At 48.9% G+C, this 13903-nt stretch overlaps 2 protein-coding genes across 2 annotated transcripts; both read right to left on the bottom strand.

The window, feature by feature from the left end:
- Positions 1 to 2665: 2665 nt before the first annotated feature.
- Positions 2666 to 4331, bottom strand: LOC101536470 (keratin-associated protein 16-1). Its single transcript, XM_004599144.2, has one exon. The coding sequence runs from the start codon at positions 4329 to 4331 to the stop codon at positions 2925 to 2927; it is 1407 nt and encodes a 468-aa protein (XP_004599201.2). The 3' UTR covers positions 2666 to 2924.
- Positions 4332 to 9929: 5598 nt separating this feature from the next.
- LOC101520962 (keratin-associated protein 17-1) lies at positions 9930 to 10238 on the bottom strand. The gene has a single exon (XM_004599080.2). It carries the CDS (start codon positions 10236 to 10238, stop codon positions 9930 to 9932), a length of 309 nt encoding a protein of 102 aa, XP_004599137.1.
- Positions 10239 to 13903: the final 3665 nt, after the last annotated feature.

Raw genomic sequence — 13903 nt, 5'->3', positions numbered from 1 at the left:
ACTATTAATACGAGCAACAAAGACTATATCCCAACTGCCAAGGAGGCCACAGGGAATGGGATGCCCTCGGAGGCCGAGTACTCTGAGGTCACCCACCCCCAACCGGAGCTTCCACAGGGGATGGAAGAAGTCCAAACACTACCGCGCAGAAACCAACGTCATCGGAAAGACAACCAGAAGCCCTGAGCGGTCCGCAGAAACAGAAGAACAATAAATGTCCTTCGGGACCAGGGAGGAGAGTTTTCTCTGGTCCGAGCCTGGCTCCACCTCTGGACCCCCGCCCTCCCTTGCAATGACCATCGGGATCGCTTCGAAAACCCCTCACAGCAAACAAACAATCATACAAACTAAAAAAAAAACTAAAATAAATAGACAAACAACAGAAAGTAGAGCTTGAAATCTGACAGGAAAGAGCTGGCGTGGATTGGCTCATGCCTCGCTGGGTGGGACACAAAGATTAGTCACTCCTCACCATGGTGTTGAGGATTTTCCTGCACACCCCACCCCCCCCCCCCAAAAGAAATGTTCTGCACCTTAAATGTCGACAAATGTCTTGTTAGAGTTACAAGCCAGTCTAGATTATCCTAAAATCTGCCAAGATCAGCAAAATTATACTTCAACACAACAAATGGCTAAATACTAAAATGACAGCTGAATGGTACCTTATAGCCATTTTAAGGTATATAGCACCCTGTCCTGTATATAAACTAAAATTGAAATGTCAATGAGCTAATCATAGGTTGTGGTTAGGACTTGCTTTTTTTTTTTAACATACTGGTTACTCAAAACCATGTCAATTCCATAATATTGCAAATTGCTGTTGATGCTATATTGGGACTCTTAATTGACTGTGATGATATTCTACCAGCTCTAACTTCGGACCAGAAATGGTCTCCCCAAGAAACTGCTCAACCCATCTGGACAATAAGTAGCTGGACTCTATGCTTGGTATATGTTTGCAAGGAAAGAATCTTGATTGAATTTGAACTGTAATACTGCACCAAGGTGGAGGAATCCACCGGGGGGAAGGGGAGGTGGAGGGGTGGGGGATTCCCAGAGCCTATGAAACTGTCACATAATGCAAAATAATTAATAAAAAAGAAATCTATGCATAGTTTTTTCATAACACACATTGTTCTTGAAGTTTTTGAAGATTCCCTCATGTGTGATGTACTAGGGCTTGTTTATATCCATAAATGTAGTTTGTAAGGCTCACCCATATTGTCATACATAGCCATGCCTGGTCTTTCTCACTTCTGTATAATATTCCGCTGTGTGAATTACCATGACTAACTCATCTATTGATGAGTACTTGAATTGATAGTCCTTCCAATTCTTCATCTTTAAGGCGGGGGGAAAATAGGAGATAACAAATCTTACCTCTCAGGATCATTTTGATTGACATGGAGCACTAAGTCCAGTATTTGGCCCAGTGTCTTAAAACCCTGACAAACTCTTCCCTTGACTTTCAAAACATACACGTTGAATCTCAACGTCATGGGGAAATAGTAGCTCCAACACCAATGTAAAAACTAAACTTCACTTTTAATTTTTTTTTCTTCTACTGCTATCTAATTCAGTGGTTCTCAAACAGATGTTTTTTTAATCCAACTGGCAGTGGCCATGGATAAGCCATAGGAAAACCTCCATGACAAGGAATTAGCCAACCCCCAAAGTCAGGAATACCAGAGTAGAATAACCCTGGTCTATCTCCTCCCATGCTTGTGACTGCCCAAGCTGCATCTCGAGGATAAGGAATAGCCCTTCATTCTGTGCATTAAATGTAAGGGGTGACTGCTTGGAAGAGCAGATTTTTCAAAAAGATATTAACTGAGCTTGTGGCAAGAGTGTCTCATGGTGAAGAGGGGAACATAGGCAAAGTTCTCACCTGAGAAATCCAGAGTTACCTTAAGGTCTTTACTGTAAATGTAACTCCACTTGTGGTTTTTCATTCCACTGAGGATCTCAACATCATTGGCTTTTCCCTTTCTTCCTACGCCCAGAACCATGATCTGCTATTGATTTGCCTACACCATGACCAGAGGACATTCATAACCCAATGCTCTTCGTGTTGGCCCTACTCCTAACTTAATTACTTGCCTGGCATGCAGAGCCAAGCATGGACAGTTCTCTGTCACTTGACCTAAGAGCTCACCTGCTCTGAGGACACCTCTGCCCAGCCTCACCTAATGAACAGTTTGCTGACAAACCCATTCATTTGTATTCTCTGCCTAGGAAACTCCTCCTTCTCTGTGTGTGACTGTTTAATTTCTTCTTCTCTTGAGAGATTCAGCTGCAGTATCACATTCTCCCATGGTTGCTCCCCCAACTTTACCTTGCTGAGGTCATGGTGCCCTAGATTGAGCACAAAGGAGAGAAATAGCTGATTCATTCCCTGTCTGAGCAGGGATGGAGAATTTCGCCTTTTCATTACTAGCACCTAACAACTATCTAATAATGCCAGATGGATGCATGGATGGAGTTACTCTCAAAGATAAACATAGTAACTGATAAGATGGTGGCATTAAAGAGAAGAAATGAGAACACCATGTAACTTCAACTTAGCCACTTTTATTAGAGTCAAATACATCTCACTGAGAAAGTCCCCAAGGAATACAAGTACATCCCACAACAGAGCAGGTGCATCAGGACAGGAAGTATCAGATGACAGGAAAGGGCCAGACCATGTAACCAAGCAGCCCTTCTCAGCTTAATGGCAGCAGAAGTCAAGAATCCCTAATACTTTCACTCTCAACTAAGGCCCAGGAAGCCTTCACTGAACCATTAAGACACTGATATTTCCAAAGAGTGCTTTGAGGCATAAGCAAATAATAAGTGATCATGCAGAGAGAAACAGATTCGTGCTAAGTCATCGTGAGCTAGCTAGGGGCTGGCTTTGCAGGAGTTGCTGGGCAGGAGCCAGCTCAGCGATTGGCAGGCTTTCCGGCAGCAGGCTTGCTGGCAGCAGGCTGAGGGGCTGCAGCCTCACGGGTGTTTGGGGTGGTGGGTTTGGCCTCTGTGGGCTGGCAAGGACTCTCTTCAGTGACTTCGGTCTTGCAGGGGGTTGAGTCAGCGCAGTCGGGTTGGCTGGAGGTGGACTTCTTGCAATCTCGTTTACAGGAGTCAGAGTCGCTGCAAGGCTGGCGAGAGCAGACAGGACGGTAGGAGTAGGAAGTGAAGCAGGCGGGGCGTCGCAGGATGGAGTAGCAGGGGCGGTAGCAGGCAGGACGGTAGGAGATGGATGTCAGGTAGGGCTGTCTGTAAGCAAAGGGTCCAGAGCAGATGGGGCGGCAGATGGGGCGGCAAATCGGGCGATAAGCAAAGGAAGTGCCACAAGGCTGCTTGCAAGAGCTGGGTATGTAGAAGGTTCGAGCACAGGTTGGTTGGCAAGTGGCAGAGGCAGAGGATCCCGGACGGCCACACAGAGGTTGGCAGGAGGAAGAGGGGCAGGAAACCGGCTCACAGCAGACAGAATGACAGCGCTTAACTACGTAGCAGGTGGGTTGGCAAGGACTGGGCACACAGACACAAGGTGAGCAGGGACTGGGTTCAGGACAGACGGGTTGGCAGATGCTGGTGACACAACATGGGGGCTCTTGACAAGTGCTAGAGGCACAAGGAGGCTCACAAGGGCTAGGAACACAGCAGACGGGGCGGAGACAAACAGGCTCACAGACCAGGGCCACACAGGTGGCTGGTTGACAGACGCTGGGCTCTGAGCAAGGTGGCTCACAAGGACTGGGTTCACAGCAGACAGGCTGGCAGCTGCTACCCTGAGAGCAGACGGATGGGCAGCAGCTGGGTGTTGGGCACACTGGCTGGCAGCAAGCAGGCTCACAGAGCAACGGCTGGCAGGAACTGGACACGGTGCAGAGAGTTGGACAGCAGCTGGGCTCACAGATGAGTGGCTGGCAGCAACTGGGCTTGCAAAGGATGGGCTGGCAGGAAGTAGGCACACAGAGAACTGGTTGGCAGGAAGTGGCTTCACAGCACACAGGCTGGCAGCAGCTGCTCATGGAGCAAGCAGGCTCACATAGGGTGGCCTCACAGCACACAGGCTGGCAGCAGCTGTTCTCAGAGCAGGCAGGCTGGCAAAGGGTGGCCTCGCAACACACAGGCTGGGCACAGCTGCTACTCATGGAGCAAGAAGGCTGACCGCACTGGGAATCACAGTTGGATGACCCACAGTTGTCTTCACAAGTCACCAGCTGCCATGTCTGGCTCTGGCAGGAGCTGGGCAAGCAGATGGGTCCCCCACAGCTCACCTCGGTGGAGCAGAGAGAGATGGCTGGCACGGAGGGACACTTCCTAGAACAGCAGCTGCCAGGCATGGTGGAAGTGGCTCTGCTTCCTTGTGAGCACGGAGAGGTGGCGGGCTGACTGTGACAGCTCTCCAGGGCCCTCACCTTTATACCCCCATTCCCAGCACGTGCTGTTTGGGCCCCTGCATCTTTTCCTCATGGCTGCTTGGGCTTCTTTGCAGAGGAACATCTTATTACACCAGTGTTTGTTGATCTGGAGGCTGTTTAGCTACCCATTAAGAAGCTGTTTGTTGAGTGGCTTGCTAAATTTGGACTTCTCAAAACTACAGGTAGTGTTGGAATAAGCATCATCACTTCCTAGCTGGGTGAACCCTGTTTCCTAGCATCATGAACAAGGAAAGAACATAACTTGTCGTTTATCTACCTTTTAGTCTTATATCCCAGACCCTGGGTCGAGCACAGGAGATGCTTGCAAAAATAAGTCTTCTGGACTCAGCTCACAGATCTCACTCTTGTGGGAGGCAGACAAGCATGCAGGCAAACTCAGCAACACAGGAGTGTGATGGTAATGCCACAAAGCCATGCAGGAACTCCTGGAAAGCAGCAATGAACTCAGTGAGGAGGGGATACTGAGGCTGGATGTAAATGCCACCCACAACAATGATCTGATTTGAAATGATCAGCAATCCCATGAGTCAGAGGTTGTTTTTCCCCATTACAGGTTAAAAAAAAAAAAAAAAAGCTAGGGATGAGGAATCGGAAAGTTTGCAACACTTGCTGAAGGTCACCGAAGCCCACCCCATCATCATCCAAGACCACTGTCCCTTCTCCCCACCAGTAGTCTAAACTGACCCTTCTCAGGACGCTTTGTCAAAGCCACACATCATCGTCTTAGCCTGTGATGCTGCCCTTTTGCTCTGTGGACAGCTCTGCCTTAGAAACTCTGCTCCCCCTGTCCCTGGAAAGTGCTTGGCCCAGCGTCTCCACTTCCTTCTAGCAATATCCATGCATCCAGGAGTCCTTCTTACCTTTGAGGTTATGAAAGCCCCTAAAATAAAGAGACTTTCATAACCAAAAGGGGGGAAAGAAAAGACAAGGGTTACTTACGGTTGTCTTTCAAAGACATGCTGATGCTCGCTTCACCAGTACATATACTAAAGACGCAATGAACAAGAAAATCATCTTTGCCATTGTTAGAAATGGCATGAAAAAAATGAGCCCTTAGTTTCTAAATCACACAGCCCCACATCTTTGCTCAGCTACGTTCTTTCATCACCTGTGCAAGAGACAGGCTCCCTTGGAAAAGCAGAGACACTGCTTTTTCTCCCCACCTCGCTGCACGTGTTGCTTGTTGTGCTCACTCTCTTGCTCAGTTTCTCTTTTGTTCATCCAAGCAGCTCAGTCAACATGGAGCTCTTGGTGAGGAATACGTAAAGACTCGCAGTTCTGTCCACAAGGAGTTGAAGTTCAGAAAAAAGACAGACACACTCCTGGGTGATTCCAGGAAACCATTGAGTACTGCAGCAGAGAGAGGCTGGGTGCTCTGAGGGCACCAAAGAGGAACCAATGTGATTGCGTGGACCTTCCCAAGCGGCAGGATGCCACTGCACAACACTCAAGGAGACAAGATCAAGGGAGGTGGTGAAGGCAAGAAAAGGGTGAACTGTGGGAATCAGAGAAGGGTGCTTTGGGGGAGCAAAATACTTAGCCAGGACAAATAGTACATGGGGACAAGAAGAAACTAAAGGGGGTGCTTGACCACAAAAGACCTTGAGACCCATGATTGAGAAGCTGGGCCTTATTTCCAAACATAGGGAGGAATAGCAAGATAGATCAGGCTTTCCCTTAAGTAAGATCTCCCTGGCACCCTGGCTCCAGGGATGCTAGGTGGAGGGTAAGTCTGAAGGCACAAAGGCTGCGGGACCTTGGACAACGATGCAAAAGCTCCCTGGTAATAGCCTGAACTGGAGTAATCTGCGAAATTTTGAAGAGGCACAATCCACAGGCTTTGGTGGTTCCAACTGAAAGATTAGAAAGAGAGAACGCCGGTCTTGGAGTTGTGCCTCCCTAGCAGTGGGGAGGGAGTATTTTTGAAAGCTCTGTCATGGATAAAGCAGAGCAGCCCCTCCTAGCTCCACTCTTCTTCCTCAGCTTCGCCAGCCATGGAATTTCAAGGGAAAGTGGCCCCCTCCTAGACTCTCTCATCAGAGAAAAATCACACACACACCCCCATTAGCTCTGCTGGAATGTCATTGCCTCAAACAACCCTTCCCTAGTCCCCAACCCTGTGTTATTCTTCTTGTTGGCCCTTATCACCTGTCAACATTGGAGAAGCACCAGAGGACAAGGACGTGGTCTAATTGCTGATGTGTGACACACAGGACCCAGAGCTGTGTTTGATACACCAGAGATGCACAATGAATACCTACTGGTGGAATAACAAGGACCTCTGGATTGCAAAGAATGGCAACCCCTTGTCAGGAATTCAAAGAAACTGCTACATCCACTGGTACATGCAAGAGACATGACCGTGGACAACAAGAGGAATCAGCTGCTCTGAATCACAAGCACTCGATGGAGATCCACCAGCCTCCTAACAGGTGCCTCCCACTGTCACACTCCTGCTCTGGCTTCTGGATTGGCCAGAATGTTAAAGATGCAGTTTGCAGGAGGCCAATCCACAGCAGACCCAAATCTCAGATTCTTTCCAAAAAAGACACTACCAATACAATTATTTTTTTTTTTAGGAAACCAAGTAATGAAAATACTATAAGGTAACACCTGCTAGAATGCCTAAAATAAAAATAAAAAGAATGATCACAAAAACAATGGAGCAATTGGAGCTCTCAGACATTTTGGTTGAAATACAAAATATTAAGCCACTCTGGAAAATAGCTTGGTTGTTTTTTATGAACCTAAATATTTGCTTACAGTTTTGCGCAGACATCCAATGCCTAGACTATTTCTTCAAAATAGGTAAAAACTGTGGCTGACATTGTGGCACAGTGAGTTAAGCCACTGCCTGAAAGGCTGGCTTTTGTATGAGAGGCTGTTTGAGTTCTTTTAGCTCCACTTCTGACCCAGCTCCATGCTAATGCATGGAGAAAATCATGGAGAAAATTTTTCCATGCTAATGCATGGGAAAATCAGTGGAAGACGGCCCAAGTATTTGGGCCCCTGCCATCCACGTGGGAGGTCAGGATGAAGCTCCTGGCTCCTGGCTTTAGCATGGTTAACCCTCAGCCATCTCAGCCATCTGTGGAATAAATTAGCAGATTGAGAGGTTGAAGATCTCTCTCTCTCTCTCTCTCTCTCTCTCTCGCAGAGACTCTGACTTTCCAATAAATAGATAAATTTTGACAAATGGGAAAAGGCAAATAAATCAAATCAAATGCCCACACAAAAACTCATTCATAGATGTTCACGGTAAGTTTATTCATAACAAGCCAAATGCCATCAGAAGGTGAACATATTTTCGATGTAAGTTATCCTTACAAGAGAACACTATTCAATAAAAACAAATGATGACTACCACAGGTGATCAACATTCAACAACTCTCAAAATGTCTGTTAAGGGAAGAAGAGTTCATGCTGTATAATTTTTTTCCCTGAAAATCAGATAGAGACATAAATAGCAGATTGAGGGCTTAGCATTGTGACACAGCAAGGTGTCGCTTATAGGAGCAGCCAGCTCTGGTCCAGCAACTCTGATCTGACCCAGCTCCCTGCCTGTGATCCCATGAAAGCAGCAGAAGATGTTCCAAATTCCAGGCCACATGAGAAACCTGGATGGAGTTCCTCTTAAAAATAAAAAAGAAAGAAAAGAAAGAAAAGGAAATCCTCACCAAACTAAAGATTCAAATCCATAAAGCATTTTATGTATGCTAATTATATCTCAATAAAGTTGACCTACAAAAATGAAGCTGAAAATCTTTTAAGTTGACAAAAAATATCGGGGTCCATGATGTTGCACAGTAAAGTAAGCCACCACCTGCAGCTGTAGCTTCCCACATGAGTTCCGGCTGCTCCGCTTCTGCTACAGCTCCTGATACTGAACTGGGAAAGCAACAGAGGTGACCCAAAGTGTTTGGATCCCTGTACCTACACCAGAGACCCGGAAGAAGTTCCCGGCTCCTGGCTCATGCCTGGCTCAGCCCAAGCCGTTGCAGCCGTTTGGGGAATGGACCAGCTGGTGGAAAAACGCTCTCTCTGACTCTCTCTCCTCTCTGTTTCCCCTTCTTTGTCTCTCTCTATATAACTCTGCCTTTCAAATAAATATATAAATCTTTTTTAAAAAGACAAAAAATATTTGCAGCATCACCCTACGTGAGTTTGTAAGGAATCTGGAAAGAGCCATGTCAGCCATGGGGAGCTTGAAGGGGACTGGCTGTGATTTCTACGTTTTTCATATTCTCTGAGGTCATTGTTAAGTATATTCTCAGGAGAAATGCTTTCATCAGTCAAATGAAATATTACTGTGTCATAATAAAATAAGTGGTGTTCCTCCAGGCAGGAGCAGGAGTTTTACTTACATGTGTTTGACAGCATTCCCCCCACAAGAGGCAGAATCAGCCATGATTTGAATTATAGCCTCCCACTGGAGCTGCACACCTGGCTTGGGGAGGAATGCAGGCAGTAGATACTCACTCCCCCCACCGATCTCCTCCCTGGGGAATCCAGGATAAGGAACCTCAGCCTGAGCAAGCAAGACTGGACCCAAACAGGAGGCTGGGAAGCCACTGAGCCACAAGAGAACTTCCACTCAGAATCAAAACCTGCACCAGAACTCAACCAGAACTCTCATCAAGCCAGACAACTGCCCTGGCTGTCCAAAGGACAGTGCGGAAAAACGTCAGGCCCTGGGTCAGAACTGACTGGGGCCCCAGCAGCCACCCAGGAGTTCGGGAGAGCCTCCTCCCCACCCTCCACCCCGGCGTGCTGTTGGGTCCCTAGGCTCTCTCTCAGGTGAGGCCCGGGAGCCACAACCTGCTGCCAAGTGCCAATGAGTACTTCAGGTTCCAGCTTCCAGCCCACAAACGTCAGTGCTTGCATTAGAATTATGTGAGGTTCTTTGGAGAAACACAGAATCTCAGGTCACACCTCTGTTCGTTTCAAGTCTGTTTATCAGTGGGTTTTCCCCTGCCCCACGCCCCCTGAATCTCCAGCTCTGATGAGCCCTGAGGTGGATTCCGCATTGCTAAATCCCTTGTACTGATGCCAGGTCAAGGTTCTAACTTGCGTCTCCAGGAGGGGCTGAAGGAAGAAGCAAGAGAACAGCTTAGGTTATGTCAGCATGCTCAAATTTATTCAGGGGGCGAGGGTACCGATCTTTTTTTTTTTTTTTTTTTAATCTCAACAGCAGCAGAAGGCTCAGTCCCAATGACACCTTGAGTACGAAGGCGCCGTGGTTAACTTCGTGCAAATCAAATCATGGGGATTCACCCTTGGAGCTTCTGGAATCACTCTGCTGGGACCAAGTTTTAGCTTCTTGCCAGGACATGGCACCTGTTCTCCAGAGCCTTAAGCCAGTCCTCCTCTACAGATCCCATGGCAGCCAGGACACTGTCTGGGGATGGGCATAGAAGGTTCTGGAAACAAGGTCTGTCACCATCTGGAGCTCATGGAGGCTTGCACAGGGATAGCCTCGAGGCTGGTCAGACAAGGTCTTCATTTCGTGTCGCATACAGCTGTGGGCTGGCAGCACACGGGGCCACAGCAGCCGGAGCCACCACCACAGCAGCCGGAGCCACCGCAGCAGCTGGAGCCACAGCAGCCACCTCCACAGCCCCCGCAGCCCCCACAGCCAGATCCACAGCAGCCACCGCCGCAGCTGGAGCCCCCGCAGCCACAGCACGAGCCGCAGCAGCCGCAGCACGAGCCGCAGCAGCCGCAGCAGTTTTGCTGGCAGCAACACTCCTCACAGCAGTCTTGTTCCTGGGTGCAGCAGTTGAAGCAGTCCCCTGGGCAGCACCCCATGGTCCCAGATGGTCAGGTCGCACAGATCGAGAATGCGGCCGAGGTTCCCCAAGTCTGACAGTGGCCAGCAGGGCGGCCGCTTTTATAGCCCCTCACCTGGGGGTGTGGGCACCAGAGCCAGGATGTGTTCTTTGTTATTATTTATGCCAGTTGCCATAAGAACATCTCATTAACTGACTGTTTATTTTCCAGCCTTGAGTACCTCAACTCGTAAAAAGAGCCCCACTCGTCCCAACTGCTGTTTGTCCAGAGGGGGGGGAAATGCATCTTTCAGAGGACCTGTCATTAGCCCAGCTGGAAGAGAGGAAGCGGAAGTTAGCCACTGATTCCGGCTCTGGAGCCAGCGGGGAGCTCCAGGCTCAGCCCTCAGGCGGCAAGAGAAGACCCCTCCACGTGACCATGGACTTCATTTCTCAAGGGGGGCAAAGTGTTTATGCTGGACACCCTGGATCCCTCTGCCATGGCCAAGGCCAGGATTGGGCTGCTTCAGGAGGCACGGTTCACAGGGCTCCTCCCAGGGGAAGTGCTGTCCTCATCCCCGCCCATGCGAGGAAGGCAAATATTTGGTGGGAGGAAGGGTGGTATGTGGAGTGTGCCGCACATTTGTTTGGGCTTGATCGGCGAGCATCAATCATGAGTAATAACTGACTTGTGAGACGGAGAGAGACTCATCATAAAACTGCAAGAGGCTGTGTGGTGAAGTGAGCCCACGCGTGTTTCTAGACACAAGTGGCAAGAGCACTTCCCCAGCCCTGGGGAAGGAAGGGAGGAAGGGAGGGACATGGCTAGGAGCCAGAACCTGGTTTTGCATGGGAGTGATGTAAGAGCACCAGCCTTGGTTACCATCTAGCAGAATTTGACAGTCTGCACCTCAGGGAGTAAAATGCCTTTGGAAAGAATCTAGAGTCCCTGAAATCCGTGCGTAAACTGTGAGATGGTTCAACTCTTCATCTCCATGTTGGGCTTTGCTTGACTGTCAATTCTCTTGGAATGACAATGATAGCTCTGACTCCTCCCGGCTCCAACCTCCTGGAATACAGTAGCCAAAGGGATGCAGAAGTGGATCAGGGATGGAGCCAGCCCTTCCTGACTCACTTCCCTTTGCTTTTTTTTTTTTGCTGAGCCTGGATATAAAGCAAACTCTAAGGAGATTTAGAAGGGTTGGGAGTAAGAGAGAGGAGGGACTGCAGGTGGCAAAAATATTGCCTGAACCTAACAAGCCAACCAGGATTTACTTCACAGGACATGGCATCTTAGAGCTGGGAAGAATTCCTGAAAAATCATCAGATCAGGTTTTCTCAACCCAGGTTGATGTCATAGTTGCCTACGGGTGAGGGCTCTTGAAAAATACAGATTCTGCAACCTGCATCCTAGTTCAACCAGAATATGTGCCCATGGAGTCTGAAAAAACCATGTATTCCAGTTTCTCAAGGGATTTGAGCTCTCCAGTATACTGAGGAATGCTTATAGAATTTCATTCCATCCCAACTATCACCCCAAACACCTGTGTCTCCCAGAAGACAATACCCAGGACTGCAGAGGACTTGATCATAACAGACCAATCCCATCCCAGATTCTCCCATCTCTTGGTCTAGTGTCTCTTCCATAATACCACGGCCACACATGGCTTCTCTAAGTACGTCCACAAAACACACATCCTTTCATTTATGCATAGGTCGATGATCTATTTTATAACAGGTGATATATTCTCTGGGGACTTGATTGTCCCCCGAGGATCATGGGAGGTAGAAGGTCTCACGTCAGGGCATGAGGCCTCATGGACGGTCCTTGAGTCACAGGGGCCTCTGTCCAGGAAGGAAATGCTGGTCTCCAGGAGTGACTTCCAGGGTGTGCTTTGTTTTTACAACCTGAGCCTGACCCAGGAATCTCTGAGACTTCCTCCTTGACGACATCTCTCCTGCCATTGGTGATGTCACCTGCCATGAGGCCCTCACCAGAGCCCTGCTGGAGCTGGGGCTATAACTTTGAACCTCCAGAAGGGTGAGTCCAATCAATCTCTTTCTGCTCCAAAGTTGCTCAGTTGCCAGAATTCCATCTCACTATCAGAAACAGACTAGCACAGAGTAGGATCTGTAGTAAGAGCACACAGCAAAAAGCTCTCACCTTCCCGAGGCCTGCCCTTCCGCTTTCTTCCCTCCTACCCACCCCCTGTTTTGCTCCCACAACCAACCTTTTTGTGTCCAAATTTCCCATAAAACAGAAATTATGATAATAATGTTAATCTCATAGGGCTGTAATGATTTTGTGAGTGTGTATATACATGCAGTTTGACAAACATTAGCTATTACAGAGGCATCAGCTAAATGGATGCATCGATTGATAGGTATAGATGTATTTGTGTTCCTTATGCTAATGGTTGCATACAGATACACCACTATTTTTTATTTTACAGAAAAGGACTTTTCTAATTGAAAGATATATATAGGAATCTAGGTGTGGGGTCCCCCACCCCAACAGAACAGGAGGTAAAGCAGGGTACAACCTTATAACAGGCAAGTCGGGGGCCCTCCACGCATGGCTGCAGCGTGCCACCTGCTCTGGGGCTCGATGGTGAGGAGCCCAGCCTGCCATGCCCGGCCCCCTTTCCTCAGGATGGGTCCTGGGGGAAGGCAGTACAGGCAAAAGAGGAGGAGGCAGTGGGGTGAACGTTAACACTGCCAGCAGGGGCTGTGATGGATGTCTGAGAAAGAAACAGGGAACACAAGTCAGCATGACTGTCCAAGGCAGTCTGTGAAAAAAAAAAAAGGGAAAAAGGCAACCAGAAGCTTGAAGTGTGGGGATGGACAGGAAAGTGACAGTGCGTGGGACCAGCTCCTCAGCACTCGTGTCCCATCTGAGAAAAGGGGGACAGGGCTGTGTGTGGATAGGGGAAGGGTCGGGCGAGCTGCCCCAGCCCGTGTTAGGTGGCTGAACAGGGAACTGGAGCTCCCTGCGCTTAGTCTAACTGGAAGGTGATGTCATCACCACTGTTGTAGGGCCCCAAATCCCAGGTAAGGGCAAGGTGGGCCGGACCCCTGAGAAGATGAGTAGGTGGCCCAACCTCTCCTACCTTCATCCTGCACCCCAGAGAGGACTCTCCAACCTAGTGAAGGAGCTAGCAAAGGAAGAGACGGAGAAAAGTGGTGTGGGCCCCACCTGGTGACACACTTGAGTTGGCTGGTGGTATCTTCAAGCTCAGGCACCTGCTGCACTGGCCATACCTGCTGCTGCCAGGGTCTGCCCCCTTGGTTTCCTCATTTGGAATCACAAAGTTTTCCTGCCCATGGCAGCACCTTTGTCTTTGCTTTCTTTGGTGTAAGATGTAGGCACTTTGGGGACCTTCTTCTCAGGAGTTTCTGGGGACTGTTTGCATGGTCTACCCTGGCAGTACCATCCTTTTCCCACTTGAAGGACAGGGTTTGGCTGGACCTGGAACTCCACTTGCTCACCTTCCCAAATGAAAGAGCAGTAAGGGTCATGGGTCAGGAGAGGCCCATCGTATACTCCAGGACCGGGCGCAGAGGACTTGCTTGGCACCGCAATCATGGCAGTCAAAGCCAGCAAGCACAGATGGCTCTATAGCAATGTACTAACACCAGAAACGGCCTGGCTCTCGAGTCCCATTAGAGGGCCTTGCATTGTTTTCCCCGACAAAGTGGCTTAGC

Source organism: Ochotona princeps, chromosome 17 (genome assembly GCF_030435755.1).
Source record: "Ochotona princeps isolate mOchPri1 chromosome 17, mOchPri1.hap1, whole genome shotgun sequence".
NCBI lineage: Eukaryota > Metazoa > Chordata > Mammalia > Lagomorpha > Ochotonidae > Ochotona > Ochotona princeps.
The sequence above is the reverse complement of the archived record's forward strand: the minus strand, read 5'-3'. Positions and strand labels throughout refer to the sequence as shown.